This window comes from Oryctolagus cuniculus, chromosome 1 (assembly GCF_964237555.1).
Source record: "Oryctolagus cuniculus chromosome 1, mOryCun1.1, whole genome shotgun sequence".
Lineage (NCBI taxonomy): Eukaryota > Metazoa > Chordata > Mammalia > Lagomorpha > Leporidae > Oryctolagus > Oryctolagus cuniculus.
Window position 1 is genome coordinate 86071321 of NC_091432.1, and position 21270 is coordinate 86092590.

The 21270-nt window shown below is 41.9% G+C and overlaps 1 protein-coding gene across 30 annotated transcripts in view; it reads left to right on the forward strand.

Moving 5' to 3' along the window:
- Positions 1-21270, forward strand: part of AMOTL1 (angiomotin like 1) — a 185867-nt gene that overhangs the window by 132515 nt on the left and 32082 nt on the right. For all 30 annotated transcript variants that reach the window (XM_051820643.2, XM_070076937.1, XM_051820632.2 and 27 more), the window contains 2 exons: positions 1090-1234; positions 2487-2576. In XM_051820643.2, the coding sequence (XP_051676603.1) occupies positions 1090-1234; positions 2487-2576 (235 nt within the window). The remainder of the gene's footprint in view (positions 1-1089; positions 1235-2486; positions 2577-21270) is intronic.

Here is a 21270-nt window from a genome sequence, read left to right on the forward strand (position 1 = left end):
GCAAGGACTTTCTGATCTGGACAGCTGGGGTTCTGGAAGGTGACTGCCAGGCTCCCGGTGACATCACTGTCCTGTAGAGTGAAAACATGGTTCTGGTGACCATTGTGGCGAGGGTGGGGACATTAATTCTCCAGCCCCACCAGCTTTGCCTCTTATTCTGACTTTCAGCAGCAACTGAATGAACTTCCATGTTTTCAGGCTCTCACCAGCCATCACCCTTTCTCCTGCGTTTATGTTACTTGACAGTAAAATGAGGTCCACTGATCTCCACTTCAAAAACAACTGTTAGGCCCTTATTGTAATAATTATACTACTTTGTCCTAGATTTATATGCACTGTAGAGGGGGAGGGGAGGGGAAGGCAGGGGAGGAGAGGGGAGGGAAGAAGGAAGGAAGGAAGGGAGGAAAGAAGGGAAGGAGGGAGGGAGGGAAGGAAGGAAAGGGCTCCCCCAGTTAGTTTTTGATTTAGTGAAATGCTCTATCTCTGGTTTTAATCCCATCTCCATCAATTCCTTTACATATTTTCCATGGTGGCTTTGTTTATATTTAGCTGTAAGTCCATTAGTCTTTTACAGATACAGCTCCATAGACAAGTGTGTGAAAACACTGAGTAATTAAGCCTCTTCTGGAGTAGATTCTGTATTCTTTGGGGATGGTAGGAGGATCTCTGGAAAGAGCACTGCACTTGGAATCTGGGAATCTGGGTCTACTTGCAGTTCTTTAGGCTTTCTGTATTTTAATATTTTCCTTATGTTGACTGGGAGCGATAATAAGAGCACAGATTTCCATATGAAATGTAAGACTTTTAAGTTGTGTTTAGATTTACCCCTTCCTAGTGTTGGTACAGAGAAATTTTTGTAAGGTGATGCCAGATGGTCTGGCCAGACTTGTGAGTGTGTTTCATACAGGATCCTAACAGCCTTGGAAAGGTGGACGGGGAGTGAAACCGATTACATGATTTGGTGGACATGAAACTTGAGATGCAGAAGGGCTGCCATGAAGACCCAGCCTTTGCACTTGGAGTATCAGAGAATCAGTTTTACTAAGATTCCGGCATGAATGTCCCCTTAATGCTAGTTCTTTCTTTTAGTTTGAAAAAGAACTTCAGAGGATTTCAGAAGCCTATGAGAGTCTGGTCAAGTCCACCACCAAGCGAGAGTCACTGGACAAGGCAATGAGAAACAAACTGGAAGGCGAAATTAGAAGACTTCATGATTTCAACAGAGACCTGCGAGGCATGTCAAGTCCTATTCATGTTCCCCTACCCTGAATTATTGTGTGGCTAGTGGCGTGACTTCAGGGCCAATCGCTCTGCCACGGGTGCTGTTCTGCCCGTGTTAGACAGTCTTGTAAATCCCAACCATCTGGTAAGAAGGGGCAGTGCTCAAAGAGCAGAATTGTTCTCTTCTGCCTTGTAGGTTGTGGCACTGAGCCTTAGAAGCAGGCACAAGTCTGTGAAAGGAAGGGAGTCTGTGTGTAGCTGCTTCTTGCTCTAAAGGTACTGAGCAGTACTCGTGACTTATATGAGAAGACCAGTGTAGGACGCACGGCCCTTTGCACTTCAAGTTGAGTGCTTGGCAGCATCCTTTGAAAACCAGCACTTAACACTTGCTAGCTATAGTATAGAAGACAGAGCTAGAATGTGTTCCTCCTGGGGCAAAAAGCCCCAACAGTGAAAAGAGTAGACATTCTTACTCCCTGAAATATAGGAGCCACCTGCTCTCAGATCTTGGCAACCCCTGATGATTGTGATGTTTTAACCCATAAAATTAGACTTCATTTCAGTCAACCCAGCCATTTTTCAGTTGCTTCATATTCCAAAACACTCAGGACACTGGCATTCCCAGTAGCTAGGTCCTACCTCTTCTGTTACTACAAACCCTTTTGTGTTGGACGTCATATTACCTCAATAAACACTATTTTATTTAAATTATTTAATTGAATTAATGAAGATACATCACGTAGTTCAAGCAAACAAAAAGCTCACTGTGTACAATTTTCATTCATCAGGTCAAGTTGCCTTTTTCTTTTTTTTTTTTTTAAAGGAATATAATGAGCTGCTCTTTTTTTATTTTAATTTTGATTCTGAGATGCAGATGGAGTTAGCAGATAAAACATATAGGGCTGGTGGTCCAGGTTAGACTAGGGCTGGGTTTGAAGCCAAGGAGAATGCACCTCTTTGCAAGGACTTCCAGCCACAGGTTTGCTGGCCTTGGAAGCAGGGAAGCAGTTTTCCTCGGAACCTGTCCCAGCCGACTGCTGGTGCACTCCCCTTGGTGTTACTTGTACAAAGAAACAGTGCGGCATCTGAAAGCTTTTCTTTTGATGTTTTGAAACAGTTATTGTTCCTCCCCAAGAGATCTGAGTTTTGGGCTCCTGCCTGAGCATCTCTTCCTACCCAGCTCTTGGTATCCATTTCGTTTCTCAGCTGGATGATGACTGAAATCCATATGCAGTTCTCTGTAATCATTTCCTCTTTGTTCATAGACCGACTGGAGACTGCCAACAGGCAACTTTCCAGCAGGGACTACGACGGGCACGAAGACAAAGCTGCAGAAGGGCATTCTGCTTCCCAGAGTGAGTCTCCGCATTCGCTTCTCCTACAGCGGGTCTTTTTGAAAACTGGAGGCCTGAGAAAAGAATCGTGTCGGCTTTACATAGACTTTGTGCCGTTTATTTTTTTGCTTGTTAATTTAACATACAACTTACTGGCCACAGAGGAGGCCTTCCAGAGAGGCTGGATGTAGATTACTTCAGCAATGTTTTTTCTGTTCTTCTGACCTCCAATTTCTCTCTAATTCCCTGTATGGAATAGCAATAGAACAGGATTTCCTGGCACTCACTGCTTCAAATAAGTCACAAACCCTTTTTCCTCCAGGAGGGGGAAAGAGGCTACTGGTGAGATTTGATTTTCTTGGCTGGTTTTGTGCTTGCTTAGGCTGAGGAGTTCTAGACTGGCTGGCCTTTATATCTGCTCATATGATGCTTATTTCCAGAAGCCACCAAGCCCATTTCAGCCAGCAACAGTGAACAGTGGCTTTGTAAGCCTCTAGATGTATTGGGAAGATATTTTATTAATTTGACCAGTGGCAAATAATAGGATAAGACGAATGTTTTAGAAATCGCTGATCAAAGTTGGAATTTCTGCAAATTCATTGCACAAGCCAGAAATGTGGAAATCCAACTATCTTCTTTTTTAAGCTGCTTAAAAAATGAAATTCATGCATCGATGTGATAATTCTAAATGACATTAGGAGTAAGTGTTCACAAAGTAAAGACAATTTGAAAAAACAGAAAGTGCTGTATTTGAGTTCTCTCTGTCCCTTTTATGATGGTGGTATTCTGATAGATGGGTCCCCAAATGCAGCCCTAAATTTTAAAAGCTGGGGAATAATTGCTTGCATTTTCTGAATTCCACTACTGTTTTGTTGGGTTTAACCTTCCTTGTTTTCCCCAAGTTTACTCATGATTTCATTCCATTATTAGTCTCTGCCTCATTGTTTTAAATTCTATTTTTGGCAAATAGACACTAATATTGTCAGATTACTTTGTAATCTTACAGTGGATAATTGGCCTGTCTTCCAGATTCATGTAAAAAGTTATGTCAGTGCTCCGAATTGCTTGATATTTTCTAACACAATATATACCTCATCTTCTGGGTGCAACAGATTTTTTTTTCCTTTGACTTTTTTTTTTTTAACTTTTATTTAATGAATATAAATTTCCAAAGTACGACTTGTGGATTACAATGGCTTCCCCCCAATACCGTCCCTCCCACCCACAACCCTCCCCTTTCCCCCTCCCTCTCCCCTTCCATTCACATCAAGATTCATTTTCGATTCTCTTTATATACAGAAGATCAGCTTAGTATACATTAAGTAAGGATTTCAACAGTTTGCTCCCACACAGAAACATAAAGTGAAAAATAATAGATGATTTTTTTTAAATGATGATGAAATCAGATCAGACCTATTGTCATGTTTAATCCCAGTAAGAGTCAAGTTGGGAATTGATAATTTCTTTTTTTTTACAGAAGATCAGTTTAGTATACATTAAGTAAAGATTTCAACAGTTTGCACCCCCATAGAAACACAAAGTGAAATATACTGTTTGAGTACTCGTTATAGCATTAAGCCTCAATGTACAGCACATTAAGGACAGAGATCCTACATGAGGAGTAAGTGCACCGTGACTCCTGTTGTTGACTTTACAAATTGACACTCCTGTTTATGGCATCAGTAATCTCCCTATGCACCAGTCATGAGTTTCCAAGGCTATGGAAGCCCCTTGAGTTCTCCGACTCTTATCTTGTTTAGACAAGGTCATAGTCAAAGTGGAGGTTCTCTCCTCCCTTCAGAGAAAGGTACCTCCTTCTTTGAAGACCTGTTCTTTCCACTGGGATCTCACTCACAGAGATCTTTTTGCCAGAGTGTCTTGGCTTTCCATGCCTGAAATACTCTCATGGGCTTTTCAGCCAGATCCGAATGCCTTTAGGGCTGATTCTGAGGCCAGAGTGCTATTTAGGACATCTGCCATTCTATGAGTCTGCTGAGTATCTCACTTCCCATGTTGGATCACTCTCCCCTTTATTTATTCTATCGGTTAGTGTTAGCAGGTACTAGACTTGTTTATGTGCTCCCTTTGACTCTTAGTCCTTTCATTATGATCAATTGTGAACTGAAATTGATCACTTGGACTAGTGAGATGGCATTGGTACATGCCACCTTGATGGGATTGAATTGAAATCCCCTGGTATGTTTCTAACTCTACCATTTGGGGCAAGTCAGCTTGAGCATGTCCCAAATTATACATCTCTTCCCTCTCTTATTCCCACTCTTATGTTTAACAGGGATCACATTTCAGTTAATTTTCAACACTTAAGAATAACTGTGTGATAATTACAGAATAAAACCAGTCATATTAAGTAGAACAGACAAAAAAAACTACTAAGAGGGATAATGTATTAAGTTGTTCATTAACAGTCAGGGCTATGCTGATCAAGTCACCATTTCTCATAGTGTGCATTTCACTTCAGGAGGTTTCCTTTTTGGTGTTCAGTCAGTTGTCACTGATCAGGGAGAACATAAGGTATTTGTCCCTTTGGGACTGGCTTACTTCACTCAGCATGATGTGTTCCAGATTCCTCCATTTTGTTGCAAATGACTGGATTTCGTTGTTTCTTACTGCGGTATAGTATTCTAAAGAGTACATATCCCATAATTTCTTTACCCAGTCTACCGTTGATGGGCATTTAGGTTGGTTCCAGGTCTTGGCTATTGTGAATTGTGCTGCAATAAACATTAGGGTGCAGACCGCTTTTGTGTTTGCCAATTTAAACTCCTTTGGGTAAATTCCAAGGAGTGGGATGGCTGGGTTGAACGGTAGGGTTATATTCAGGTTTCTGAGGAATCTCCAGACTGACTTCCATAGTGGCTTGACCAGTTTGCATTCCCACCAACAGTGGGTTAGTGTCCCTTTTTCCCCACATCCTCTCCAGCATCTGTTGTTGGTAGATTTCTGTATGTGAGCCATTCTAACCGGGGTGAGGTGAAACCTCATTGTGGTTTTGATTTGCATTTCCCTGATTGCTAGCGACCTTGAACATTTTTTCATGTGCCTGTTGGCCATTTGGATTTCCTCTTTTGAAAAATGTCTATTGAGGTCCTTGGCCCATCTCTTAAGTGGGTTGTTGGTTTTGTTTTTGTGGAGTTTCTTGATCTCTTTGTAGATTCTGGTTATTAACCCTTTATCTGTGGGGGCAACAGATTTAACTTCTCATTTGAGCTTTCATTTCAAAGCTAAGGCTTCTTACTGTTTGCATGTAGGACTTTGATAATCACTTAGGTTTGGAAGACCATGCATATAGGTAGAGTAGATGTCTTTTTTAAAAGATTTATTTTTTTACTTAAAAGAGTTACACAAAGAGAGGATGAGACAGAGACAGACAGAGAGAGAGAGAGAGAGGGGAAGGTGTGTTGGGGGGAGATCTTCCACCTGCTGGTTTACTCCCCCAAATGGCTGCAATGGCCAGGGCTGGTCCAGGCTGAGGCCAGGAGTCAGGAGTGTCTTCTGGATTTCCCACGTGGGTGCAGGAGCCCAAGCACTTGGGCCGTCTTTCACTGCTTTCCCAGGTACACTAGCAGGGAGCCGTATCAGTGTGGGGCAGCTGGGTCTCGAACCGATGCTTTACCCACTGTGCCACAACACTGGCTCCAAGAAGATGTCTTTATGGCAGCTGTGGCAACAGGTTCTCTGTGTACCCTCTGCTGATGCTCTGCCTGCTTACCAGAGGTTATAATTTGACCACTCAGTTCAGATCAGAATGGAAAAAGTGATTTAACCCAGTGGCATTTTCTCTGGCCTCCCAGCCAGGCTGGTGGTGGTGGCATAATAGGGTTTGCTGTTGTGTGAGCTCAGAAACATTCCTGTAGACTTTAACCTTCTGGCTCAAAGCTGAAACATCAATAATCAGGCAAAGAGGCCTCATAAGCTTTACAGGGAATGGTTTGTTCTATGTAAATGTGCTCTACTGTGTTCCAAAGGCATAAACAAGAGAGATCAGAAGCATTTTTCAACTGTGGAAGGTATCGCAGTGTGGAAGTGTGATATAATTTAATCTAGGCAAGGCATTTGAAGCAGCTTTAGTAATCATGCTATCTAAGCAAGTTCCCCAGATCCAGTGTTCACAGGAATTGTTGTGCCCTCCTCATAGCTTTGTATTTATTTGCATTCAGTTTTTTCTCATCTGGTTTGGACTCAAGATGTTTTTTCAAATTTATAGATAGGTTTCTTTCCTGGTGAGTTGTAAGAACTCTTCGTATATTAAGGAATTTAGCTTGTCCCTCGCCGTATATGTTGCAGATAATTTCCCCAGTTATTTTAAATATTTAATTATTGTGTTCTTTATCTTACAGATGATTTTTTAAAAAGATTTATTTATTTATTTGAAAGGGAGAATTACAGAGAGAGAGAGAGAGAACTGGCACCCAAACCAGCTTAACCCACTGTGCTACAGCAGTGGCCCCATTACAGAATAGTTTTAAAAGTAACCATATTTACATTTTTTAGGTTTTATGTCATGCTTAGAGATACTTTTCACATGCCAAAATTATAATATTCACCAATTTTTTAAAATATGAATATGATTTCACTGGTAACAAAGCTTGTATTGTCAAGCTAGCTTGGGAGGCCAAGAGAAATTCATGAAGGACTAGCCTAGAGGGAGGCTAACTAGCAGGTATTTCAGTATCTGGGAAGGAGATGGAGAGGTGGTGACCTAAGACAGCAGAAGCAGTGATGGAGAGTGGAAAAACAAGTGACAAGTTTCTAGGACTTGGTGATCAATTGTTTAATGGCAGAGAGAGAGAGAGAGAGAGAGAAGACGGGGAGAGGGAGAGATGTGGCTAGAGCAGCTAGATGAAATATCACCCTTTACTAATAACATGCAAGCAGAGCAGGTTGGGATTAGATAATGAGGCAAGGTTTAAGCTTGTTGAGTCATCTCATGTTGTAGGCTGTTCACAGTTCAGTGAGCAGGTATACCATAAGGTGGGGACGTACTTAGAAGGCCAGACGGGTGGTGCTGTGCAGGGCTTCCATTTTAGCAGAGGAGGACAGCATGGCAGCTGTTCATAGTTATTATTGTGTTCCATTATCTGTTTATTCTTTTAAAATTTTATTTGTTATATAAGTTCCATGTATTTCATATATACAGATTTAGTACCATAGTGACATTTCCCTCTCTACCCACGCTTCAACCCATCCTCCTCCTCCCTCTCATGTTCCCACTCTTAATTTTTTTATATATATTTTTAACAGCTTTTTTTTGGCAGGCAGAGTGGACAGTGAGAGAGAAAGAGAGAGAAAGGTCTTCCTTTTCCGTTGGTTCACCCCCTAATGGCCGCTGCGGCCGGCACACCATGCTGATCTGAAGCCAGGAGCCAGGTGCTTCCTCCTGGTCTCCTATGCAGGTGCAGGGCCCAAGGACTTGGGCCATCCTCCACTGCACTCCCGGGCCACAGCAGAGAGCTGGCCTGGAAGAGGAGCAACCGGGAGAGAATCTGGCGCTCCGACTGGGACTAGAACCCGGGGTGCCGGCGCTGCAAGGTGGAGGATTAGCCTATTGAGCCGCGGCACCAGCTACCCACTCTTAATTTTTAGAAAGATCTATTTTCAGTTTACTTAGTGATCATATAGTTAACCATACACTAAGTAAAGGATTTCAACAAATAGTATGAAAAAACAAATAGAACACTGTTTCTCAGTGAAAGAGACAAGGGCTGTAAACAATCATTAAATCTGTCAGTTTTACCCCAGTGCATTACATTTCAGGTACTCTATTAGTTAACTTGGATCAGAGAAAACATATCATATCTGTCTTTTGGGGACTGGCTTATTTCCCTTAGTATAATGGTTTCCAGTTGTATCCATTTTGTTGCAAAAGACAGGATTTCTTTTTTCTTTTTTCTTTCTTTCTTTTTTTTTTTTTTACAGCTGAGCAGTATTCCATAGTGTATATATGCCATATTTCTTTATCCAGTCAACAGCTGATGGACATCTGGGTTGATTCCATATCTTTGCTATTATAAAATGAACATGGGGTACAGATAACTCTTTCATATGCTGATGTCTTTTGGTTTGCATTAATTCCCAGGAGTGGGATGGCTGGATCATACGGTAGGTCTATATTCAGATTTCTGAGATATCTCCATACTATCTTTCACGACGGCTGTACCCAGTTTACATTTCTACCAACACTGAACGAGCGTACCTCTTTCCGCATATCCTCATCAGCATTTGTTGTTTGTTGATTTCTGTATGAGAGCCATTCTAACTGGAGTGAAGTGAAACCTCCTTGTGGTTTTGATTTGCATTTCCCTGATCACTAGTGATCCTGAGCATTTTTTCAAGTGTCTGTTAGCCATTTGGATTTCCTGTCTTGAAAAATGTCTGTTCAAGTCATTTGCCCATTTCTTAACTGGATTGTTTTGTTATTGTTGAATTTCTTGAGCTCTTTATAGAGTGTAGAGGTTAACCCTTTATTGGTTGCATGGTGTGCAAAAAGTTTCTCCCATTCTGTTGGTTGTCTCTTCATTTTGCTGAGTGTTTCTTTTGCAGTGCAGAAGCTTCTCAGCTTGATGTAATCCCATTTGTCAATTTTGGCTTTATTCATTGTACTTCTGGGGTCTTTTCCAAGAAGTCTTTGCCTATGGCAATGTCTTGCAGAGTTTCCCCTGATGTTCTCTAGTAATTTGAAGGTATTGGGTCATAGCTTTAGGTCTTTGATCCATTTTAAATAGATTTTTGTGTAAGGTATTAGATGTGCATTCTTTCAAAATCCCAGTCATTAGAATAAGGTTCAATCCCCTCATCCTTTTCAGATGAATTTTGGGGTATTTTATCACTTGGTTCAGAGGAAGATAAGAGAGTAGTGAATCTCTGGAACATACATGCTAGAGAGCTAAGGATGGTTGTAAAGTTCCTGACAACCACCTTGAACAATAGAAACATCAAAGGGAAGGGGGAGGCAGAGAATTGTGGACTCAGCTTTTGCTGAGTGTTCACATTGAAGCTAAGAACACACAACAACTCTTGCAGTAAAAGCAAAAGCTCTCTGTTAGTGGGAGTAAGAGGTTTTTACTGTCCAGTTTTTAATTTCTCTGCCTCCTAGGGTAAAATTCTTTTAAAAACTGAAATGTTTTCTTAAGTTGGAGCCCAGTGAAGGCCTTGATGGACGGCCTGAGTAATGACCACTTAGTTTTAAAGGTGAAAACAGACATTGAACAGGACTGTTGTGTTTCAGTCACAACATTTGTCTTACTGAAAATCTTGGGAAATTAAATGCATCGGATTTGATAACTTGGAGGAAATCACACGCATATCATCTAATGATATTTTAACAGTCTTTTTGGAGAGATTCAGAGTTTTGTTTGATTATTTTCTGTTTTTTCTTGTTTGTTTTTCCACATGTTTTTATAGCTTATAGAATGGTGATGTCAAAACCAAATTGCTCCTGAAAAAACAGGGCCCTTATCCAATTCCTGTTGGGCTGCCTATGTCAAACAAGGACTTCTTTGTCCTTTAACTTGACCAGGGTTCCTGTTTTTCATTTAGTTGCGATCTGTGTGTGCACGTATACACATGCGCACACACACACATGCACACATCTATCAGAGGTAGGTTACTGGCTGCTAAAAGTGGAGCCCCTGTCAATGTCTTGTTATTCTTAACTATGTCTTCTCAGTCACTGAAACTTTGCTAACTGCTTCTTTCTGAAAACTGATAACACTATAGACATCTCATGAGCTTTAGGCCAGAAAGCCAAAAATAACACATTAGGTGTGAGGAAACGAGACTGGTAGGGATGAAGTTTCATTTTATTGGGGTTTTTAAATAGATGTGTCAGGGCCGTGTTATGTTCCTGGATTGAGTGGGTCCTGATGAATGCTGGCATGCTTGTGTCACTCTAGGATAGAACCATGTCGTGATTAAAGGATGTGCAAGAACTTATCTCCACCCCTTTGGGATTTTCTAGGCACTCCAGGCTCAGCAATTTTGATTAAACTTCAGTTTATGGGAGACTGATCCTGGCTATTAAATGATGTGCTTTTCTAACCACTTACAAACTAAAAATGATTTATTGGCACTCAGTGATTTGTTTAATAAAATATATCAATGAGTAATGAGCATAAATGAGTCAGAACCACACAGATGGTGTTATGAGCAGTGGATTAAGCCCCTGCCTGTGATGCCAGCATCCCATAGGAGTGCCAGTTTGAGTCCCAGCTGCTTTACTTCCAATCCAGCCTTCTGCTAATGTGCCTGGGAAAGCAGCAGAAGATGGCCAAAGTGCACCCACATGAGAGACACGGATGGAGTTTCAGGCTTCTGGCTTCCATCTGGCTCAACCCTGGCTGTTGCAGCCATTTGGAGAGTGAAGCAGCGAATAGAAGGTTGATCTCTCTGTCTCTCTCTCTCTCTCTAACTCAACCTTTCAAATAAATTTTTAAAAAATGCGTGGGCCCAAACTGTTTTAAAAATAACAATAATTTGCCATTTTCAGTGTATTAATCTTACACTATAAATTATCATCTTACCCTTGAACCTTATTTTGAGTCTCTCATAGAACACAAGAGACTGCAATAATTCTCTAAAGAAAAATTCCTCTGGTTTTTATATTTCTATAAGCCAGGTGTTACAATGACATAAACTGTCACTCCTTTGACCCACATAAAGCATAAGGAGAGCCTTCTGAATCCCCGTTGCATCTCATTGCTTCAGATGTTGGGAGTTTCTGTCCAGGCTTCATTAGGCAGGAAGGTTAGCGCTGTCACACATGGACGCACTGGTTTATTCCTCTCAGTGGGCCTGTGAGCACTGGCAGCTCCTGACTCAGGGCTCATTGGTGTGAAGCTCTTATTATAGCACTTCTCCATTCTGTGTAACTTATTTGCTTGGGTCACCTCCACTGGATGGGAGCACTATAGGCATTCTACCAGTGTACATCTCCAGTTTCCATGAAGATATCTCGCATCTTTATGTACGTGATACTCAGTAAATATTTATTGAGGGAGTGAACAAACAGAGAATTGTAGAAACAGTAGGTTTGAAATTCTCTTTTTTTTTTTTAAAGATTTATTTTATTTATTTGAAAGACAGAGTTTAATAATGAGGTAGAGCCAGAGAGGGAAAGAGAGAGAGAGGTCTTCCATCCACTGGTTCACTCCCCAAATGACCGCAATAGCCAGAGCTGGCCTGATCCAAAGCCAGTAGCCAGGAGTGTCTTCCAGGTCTCCCACACAGGTGCAGGGGCCCAAGGACTTGGGCCATCTTCTACTGCTTTCCCAGACCATAGCAGAGAGTTGGATTGGAAGTAGAGCAGCCAGGACTTGAACCAGCGGCCATATGGGATGCCGGCACTGCAGGCCACAGTTTTAACCCACCACGCCACAGCGCCAACCCCGAAATTCGCTTTTTGTAATATCAGTATGAAAAAGTTCTAACTTGATATCTACATTCATGTTGGGAGATACTGTAGGTTATCATCTAATATTTCAAGGCCTTATTTGAAATTATTATTTAAAAAAAAACAGTCATCAGAGTAGAAGAAATTTTAAAATGACCACATTTCTTTTTTTTCTTTTTTTTGCTGCCTTCTTCTTTTTCAAGTGAAGACTATTGGGGTGAGGAAGTCCTTCATCAGTTAGAACAGTAGTATTTCTCAAGAAGGCTAACAGTAATATGACCCATTTTTGGGTTCCCCTTGACTCTTTTTTTTTTTATTTTATTTGAGAGGGAGAGAGTCAGAGACAGACAGACAGACAGAGCTCCCGTTGACTGCTTCACTCCCCAAATGCCTAAAAACAGCTGGAGCTAAACCAGGCCGACATCAGGAGTCAGGCATGCAATCCAGGTCTCTCACATGGGTGACAGGGATCCAGCGACTTGAGCCATCACCTCTGCCTTCCAGGGTGTGCAGGTACTCCAAGATGGGATGCGGTGTCCCAACCAGTGGCTTAACTGCTAGACCAAATGTCCCCACCTGCCTTGACTCCTATTTTGCTCTGCTATGACTGTGTTTAGAGGTCAAAAGTGGTTGTAGTCTGTCAAGGTTTGCATAGCAGATGACCATATATTCACTCCAACCAACCCATTGACCCTGCAGGACACCATAGATTAGTGCCATGGGCAAAGGAAAAAGATTTGTCCTTTGGTACCTGCCTGAATGACATTTTGATCAAGAAAAATGGTCTTGACCTAAATTAACTGATTGTCCTTAAAGATGTCCCTATATTTAGTAGAAATGTATAATTCTAAAAATCAGATAGCCTTGCATCAGCTGTTCCAGCTTCCATTTCCTGGTGACGCTAACATGCTCAGGGACCGAAGTTAGATGCTCAGTCTCCCTCTACCCCCATGTCCTCTGAGGTAACAGAGGATACATCTCACAGTTGGGCCAACAGAGCTCTGAGGGATAGCCCGTGATAGGAGAAGCGGAGGTGACTTGAGAAAGCAGGTCTCTACTGCAGCAGTGCTTCCTGCTCCCCCAGTCTGCTTCAGCACTCACTCACTCCGGAAGGATCTGCCAGACTTTGGGTGGGGGAGTGGGCTGTGTTCCTGGCTGGCCTACTAAGCCTTGCTGAAATTGGAAAGCGGACCATTTGAGTGCTTAAACTCACTTGATCAACCTTGACAGACAGCACTGAGAAGCTTCAAACCTACACGACAGCCAGAAGCACACACGGTCTGCAGGGCATCTGTTTATGTTCCATCAAATCATCTCTCCTGAGTCTCAAAATTCCTGCTGCTCAGTTCAGGTTCAAAATAGGCTCCGATTCTCCTTGCTTAAAGGATGCCTGATGGAAGAAGTGTCTCTTGGTCATAAGTCTGGGTTCTACCAAGAGAGCATTGATTGTGATTTTAATGTTGTTGGTTTTAGAATTATTTATTGCTTGGTGTTTCTGATATAAGGTTGAAAAATCAGGTATCTATTTTACGGTCCATGTTGGATGCAGGGCATAGCCAGGTGGATGGATAAAGTAAGCACAGACTGAAAAGCAGGCTGTAGTCCATTTGTTTTTTGTGTGGCATGGGGAACCCTCAGTTGCTCTAATAATTCAGAGCCAGGAAATCCACATTGAAGCTTCAGCTTCAATTCAGTGGCAGCTGCCTAGGGAAGACTGCCTGAGATACAAGCTTCACTCTTCCTCTTACAGAATCTTCAACCCCCTGCTCTTTTTCACAACTATATGTAAGTAACTGAGTGATCATCTTCTGTCTTCACCTATTGCACTAAGGTCAGGGCTCTGGTGATCATGCTTACCATTGTAGTTCTGATTCTTTGTACTCATATATACAATTTCAAAAATTTTTGCACCAAAATACTTAATGTCTTCGCTCCATTTTCCATGAACATTTTGAAGTGTCTTCTTATTTCCAGAACTTGCCCAGCAGTCAGAGGCATTTAATGAGTGTTTTTTTGGATGTCCAGTGAAATGCTGATGATTATCATTTCTTCAAACAAGCAGTGAGAGTCTGCCTACTGTGAACTAACTGTGTTCCAGGTCATGGGTCAACAGACTGTTTAGTGAAGGACCAGAGGGTAAATATTTCAGTCTTTGAGGATTGCACTCAATTCGATCCCTGCAGCCCAAAAGCCACTGTAGATGATTCATAAACAAATGGGTGTGACTCTGTTCCAAAGCAGCCTTGTTTACAAAAACAAGCCTGGGCTGAAGATGTCCTGGAGGTTATAGTTGGCTGAACTCAGCCCTAGGAGGGGAAAAGAAAAAAGGAGCCTTGGCAAAAGAAGAACATATTGAACAAAGATGGAACATAAAGCACTTCAAACATATTCTCTGGATCTTACATAACAGATTTTCTTGGTTTGTAAAGCAGGATAGAATTGTTATTTTCTTTCTCGATCTCCTATCAGTGGAGCATGGTTATCATTTTAGGAAAAATGAAATGTACAGGACTGCAGACACAAATCTTAATTACCCAGTGAAGATCCCAAATCAGCAAATGATGGAGATAGGTCTGAGAAGGACTAGGCTTGTGGTTAGCTGTAACTGTTAGCTGCCTGAGTCTTAGGAGTGCCTTTCTCAATGGTGCCCTAATTTTCTAAGCATCCTGTGGTAAGCCCAGCTCTGCACATCTATATTTTAGGTTTAGAGAGAACTTTAAAGGCTACTGTCTGGTCACTAGCAGTGCACATGTCCTCTGAACCAGAGCTTGAAAGGGACCATTTGATGGCCGTAATGAGTGACAGTATCTCAGGAGGCTGATCTCTTAGTTCAAAGACTGGCTTCAGGTGAAGTCGCAGGTTTCCCTCCATGCTGTCTGTCCCTCAGATCCTGGTTCAGTGTAGTTGTTTAATAGCTGTAATAACTGCCAACACTAATTGAGCACTTACTGTGAGCCAAGCCCTGTGCTGGTTTTTGTAGGCAAGGTGTCTCTTAATCTGCAGGCAACCCTTGGAGGTAAGTATTACAGGTGTTTTATAGATGAGGAAACTGAGGCACAGGGTGGTATGGTCATACATGATCATACAAGCTGATGAGTATAGTGTATAAATTTTGAACCCAGGTATTTCTAACTGATTAATCCTCAGTGTCATGGGAAAGCCACCTCCTGTGGAGCAAGAGTGATGGAAAGAAGCTGGAAGATGACAGGTAGCAGAAATGGACCCCAGTGATTTTAGAGCTCACTTATGTAACATGCATGTGGTTAAAAAAAAAAAAAAAAAGACAAAGTGAGATCCAGGGGTTTACCCAAGGCCCTGTGGATTTTTTTTTTTAAGATTTATTTATTTATTTGAAAGTCAGAGTTACACACAGAGAGAAGGAGAGGCAGAGAGTGAGAGAAAAAGAGAGAGAGAGAGAGAGAGAGAGAGAGGTCTTCCATCCGCTTGTTCACGTCCCAGTTGACTGCAATGGCTGGAGCTGGACTGATTCGAAGCCAGGAGCCAGGAGCTTCTCCTGGGTCTCCCACACAGGTGCAAGGGCCCAAGGACTTGGATCATCCTCTACTGCCTTCCCAGGCCATATCAGAGAGCTGAATTGGAAGTAGAGCAGCCAGGTCTCAAATCGGTGCCCATATGGGATGCTGGCGCTTCAGGCAGCAGCTTTTACCTGCTATGCCACAGCACTAGCCCCTTCCCCTCCCACCCTTCCCCCCTGCCCCGTGGATGTTTCATGGTGATCCACAATGAGAAATGGCACCTCCTTTTTCTTGTTTTTTTTTCTTCCCCTTTTCCAAAAAGATTTCTTTTTATTTCATTGCAAATTAGCCCAATTCTGTGACTTACTGGCAATGTTTTTAGATCTTCTCAAGCGGATTCTAACTACTGGCATTAACATTCTGTGTTTCTGACTTTTACATCTATCTTTGAGCCAGAGCCAATAGTAGTAAAAAGGCTTTGTTAGGTAATCCAGGATATTCTCTTCAGATTCACCCCAAAAAACATTTTTTTTTAATTTTATTGAGATCAGCAAAGTGCTTCAAATCTGAAAAAAAAAATTTTGTTTTCAAAATCTCTTTGAGATCAAGCTTTTTTCTCTCCGGATAGTAAACAGAAAAATAAGCAGAATACAATGAGTGACTCTGTGGTGTGGTTTCTTACAGTTAGTTTTTGAAACTATTTTTGGTCCACAAATTGTAGTGAGAGCCTACAGCTGTATCTTAATAGAATCAGAGAACTTTGAGGGGGCAAAGTATTTGTTTTAAGTTCAGAAAATTTGGTCCTAGACCATTAAAAATAAGCCTGCATCTGCTACTAATTTTCTTTTTGCTTACAAAGACTGTGGTTTGTTGAAAGAAGAGGGCAAAAAATAATCTGTTCAAAGCAAGTCACTAAAATGACAGTGGGAGGGGTTGCAGAAGTTAAAGGAGGGGAGAAAATATAATTGCAAGCAGTGCATTTCCCTCTCCCTGATCAGACCTAGAATGAATCACTTCTTTCCCCAGACACAACCATTTCCCCTGCTTAAACTTCTATCTTTGGCTTTGGTGTGAAGCCATGTCTGCCGTTTGAAAGGGCCATTTAAAAGTATGGTTTTTATAGTAATGCCTTAAAACAAACTTGCATATATGCGCCTATGTTGGTTTTAATTATGATACTATTTGCGTAAGATCAGATTTACACATTTGAAGTGCACAGTTTGATGCATGACAACCACCACAGTCAGGAGAGAGGATTTCTAGAGCTTACACGGCCCTCCTTTGCCCTTGAAGGAGCTGGGCCTCTCCAGCCCAGACCCTGCCTGCTTCCGTTCACGTGTAAGTACCTTCAGATAACTACACTTTCTGGTGTGTCTGGGTTGTGTGGTTGCTTTCTACATGAGGAGCCAAGTCTTCGGGCAGGGCCTTTCTTTGCCATGCCTGGGAACAGAAGTGTCTGTTGTTTCTCTTTTTATATTGAGAAAATGAAAGACAAAGAAGGACTTCTGTGGTGACAGAAAGTTTAAATCTTCAGGTGTGGTTTGTAATCGATCATTGAATACATAATACATGTGCAGTAATCCCCCCATTGCTGCAGGAGGTAAGTTCCAAGAGCCTCATGGAATACCTGAGACCGTAGATAGTACTGCACTCTGCAAGCTGTCTTTTCCTTGACACAGTTATCTAACATAAACTTCCACCCTTTCGCATCAAAGGAGTACTTGACTGCTTCTCTTTGGTATATCTTAATTGCCAGCATTACTGCTCTGGCGTTTGGGGCCTTTATTAACCCTTATGTTAAAAGATAGTTGAACACAAACATTGTGACACCACCACAGAGCCAGCTACTGAGTGCCTAGCAGGCAGTAGCATGTACAATGTGGATACCCTGGACACAGGGATGATTCACATCCCACACAGGACAAAGTGAGATGATGTCAAATTTTATCACCCCATTCAGATCAGTGTAAAATTGGAAATAGATGCATTGTTTATTTCTGGAATTTTCCACTTTTAATATTTTTGAACCTCAGTTGACCATGAGTGGCTTGAAACTAAGGAAAGCAAAACTGTAGATAAAGGGAGACTATTGTATAGTCAAAACCAAATGCCCTTTTCATTTTTTATTTATGTGGTATTGTTCATCTATTGTCTAATTCATTGTGCTATCAGCAGAGATATAAAATGAGTACAGTTTCATTTCAAGTAAAAAAAAAACAGTGAAAGATTGAACAGTACATTTGAAAGATGAGCTGAGTGAATGAGTGCAGATTCAGACAAGCAAATTTGCAAGCCACACGTGTAATAAACATGAAAAAAACCTGAATTATACCTAATTCTGTGAGTACAGTCACCTGAATTAAAATACAACATTAAAAATGACAGGATTTTATAAAATTGTACTTAAGAGAACTTTTATAGATATTCTCATAAATATTTCACTAAATTATACCTGAGATATTTTGCTTTGGGTGCTTCAAACTCACAATGAGGCCATATATCAATGAACAATAAATACGGGACTGTTGCTGTTGCATAGAAGGTTAAGCCTCTGCCTGCAGTGTCAGCATCCCATGTGGGTGTCAATTTGGGTCCTGGCTGCTCTACTTCTGATCCAGCACCCTGCTGATGCACCTGGGAAAGAAGCAGAGGATAATCCAAGTGCTTGGGCCCCTGCACCCACATGGGAGACCTGGAAGATGCTCCTGGCTCCTGACTTCAGCCTGTCCCAGCCCTGGCTGTTGTGGCCATTTGGGGCGTGAACCAGAAAATGGAGGATCTCTCTATCTTTATCTCTATCATCTCTGTCTCTACCTCTATCTTTACATCTCTGTCTCTCCCTTTCTCTTTCTGCCTTTCAAATAAACAAAATATTTTTAAAAATAAAGTATTAAAAAAGAGCAATAGATATATAACATAAAATGTGATGTTAGGACGATAATGTGTTGTTTTCCTACATTAGACCAATAGAGGATCTTGTGGTTAGGCTTTATTACTGTGTTATGACAGGTATTTGAAGAGTATTTAAATTTTAAAGACAGAATTAAAATTTGTTCATGTGCATCTTATTGTTCATGTGCATGTTCAAGTGGCATCTTATTCAATAAGCTGTTTCTAAACGTGTCATCTCTCTTTTTTTTTTAAGATTTATTTATCTATTTGAAAGGCAGAGTTACAGAGAGACAGAGGCAGAGGGAGAGAAAAGTCTTCCCTCCACTGGTTCACTCCCCAAGTGAACTGGCGTCCATATGGGATGCTGGCACTGCAGGTAGTGGCTTTACCCACTATGCCACAGCGCTGGCCCCTTGTCATATCTCTTACCATCGAAAACATTTGTGTTCTCTTAGATTATTTTTAAAGATTTACTTATGTATTTGAAAGGCAGGGAGACAGAGAGAGGGAAAAATAGAGAGAGATCTAACATCCCCAAATGACTATAATAGACGTTTTTTGGCCTGGCTGAAGCCAAGAACAAGGAACATCCTGGTCTCCCACATGGGTGGCAGGGGCCCAAGTACTTGGACCATTGTCAACTGCCTTCCCAGGTACATTAGCAGGAAGTTGGGTAAGAAGGTAAGCTCCTGGGACTGAAACCATAACTCCAATATGGGATGCTTGTGATGACTTAACTCTGCACTATAACACCAGCATCTTAGATTCTTAAAATTCTACAAAAAAAGGATTTAGATGCACTATGAAGAAGGTTTAGCCCGTTGTGAACTAAGACCAGTGGGAGCCCCTGGACCTGGAATACAAGGCAGAATTGATAAGGACTCATCAGAGAATTACCTCCCTCCATTCCTTCCCCATAAAAGCTAGGGAAGAAGCCTATAGCCCCTTAGGGGTAAGACTTGCAAACTAATCAGTGTTTTAGAGGAGTTTTGCTGGTATGTGTGAAAGGGAAAATTTCTATTTTGAGGCACAAAGCTTGAATAAATCCTTCACTCTCCAGACTTCACTTCACTTCCCCATATCAATTCATCTATCCAAAAGATATCCTTCTTACAGTTTGACAACAACCATTTCCACACAAGAGGCTTTGAGATTCAGAACTCTTGTTCAAAAGGAGGCTTACATGGAAGCCCCAAATGTGAAATGCTCGCAAGTTAAGAAACTCCTGGTTGAAACTGAAGTGAAGTTTTCAGAACTACCCCCTTTGAGCTTGGCCTCTGTGTGAGTCTGTTTTCTCTTGCTGTAACAAGATACCACTTCAAAACTGCCATCCTGGGGACCAAGCGTCCAGCTCATGAACCTCTGGACAAACTCAGACTGCATCCAGACCCAAGCAGCCCTGACATCCTTTCTCCCTCCTCCAGTCCCTCCCTACCCCCTCTCAAGAAATCTATAGAGCAGAGCTGTGCTTGAACGCATCCTGATTTTCCTATTACAGAACTCTTAACTCATTCACTCTCTCAGGCATTTGAAACACATCCCCCCACATGGTCCTGTGCTTGTTAGTAAATCTACTGAACCTCCCACTTACAACCCTGGGTCTCCAGTTAGTGGGTTGAACCATGGCAACCTGCACAGGAGTATAGGAGGGCATGAACCTGAACACACTCCCCTGAAATAACCAGATTCCTTACCTGACAAAGTTCATCAACAAATTTAAGAAAGACAACAATAAAACCATAGGGGAAACACTTTATTATTTACTGTTCCATTTTTAATTAACAAATGTGGCTTTAAAAAAGTAGATCATTGTTCATGTTGTTTTGTATGAAATAAGGCTCAAATGCGTAGCTCAGTCTTACATGATGTAAATAATTCTGTCTTTGGATTGTATTTTGGAGGTCTCTTTTTGGGCTTCTCAGTTTGCCTTTCCAACTGGGTTGAGGAGAGGTAGGCAGGTGTTAGGAGGCCGCTGAGTGTAAAGAATCTTTGAGGCAGAAGAAGCTTAAATAGTTTCATGGATAGTGAGGTCAATGACATACCTTCCTATTGTCTGTCCACTCTCGAAAAACCTCAGTGATGTCAACAGGACTTCAAGTGGATCTGATTCTTTGGTTACCCCATAAATTGTAGCAGACCCTTGAAGAGAATCCTCCCAGCATCTGTTCAGTTATATAAGACATGGTATCGGGGAATGTGGAGCTTAGGGATCCTTGAGAAAGGAGAAATCAGAGAGGAAATGCTCTTCATAAGAGGGAGCCCGCTTACCAGCATTGTGGGGAGGTTCCAGTTGCCAGAATTGATGCCAGTGGAGTTGATCAACATCCTAAGGCATTTCCAAGCTGCCAAGTCCTTTCTAAAGAAAGAAGAGAGAGTGTTGCAGCGATCTTTTCATTACCAAAAGAAAAATCTGCTTGTGCTGGCTTCGGTACCATGTATACACGTGTAATGGAGCCTGCAGGCAGGAAGTGCAGGCAGCCCTCCCAGGGGCTAGCTGCTAGTGCTGGAACATCTGAGAATCAAGTCATTGTCTGTATTTGAAAGTCTGTGTTTTGTCTATGTGAACATTACCCCCTCTTTGTTTCTCCCAACTGCATGTGGAAATGTGACCACCTAGTCTGAGCTGGGCTACCTGTCCCCATCAGTATTACCACCTCCCCTAGGCTCCCACTTAGGAATTCCAGATGAGAGACTCTGATTGGACTACCTTGGGGCACATGGCACTTCTAGTTTGATCGGCTATCTAATGGGAGGGTGAGTAGGGGTGGGATGGGCGAGCTTTGTAATGCAGCCATGCCTGCCCTCAGAACTTAACCCCATGGATGGAAGATTGAAGCAGACTGTTCTTTGAACTGGAGCATTGGCTAGACAGATGCCCTGGATGTTGCCTGCTTTATGGAGAGCTCCAGCTTAGGAAGCATTGGCATCACCCAAGCCA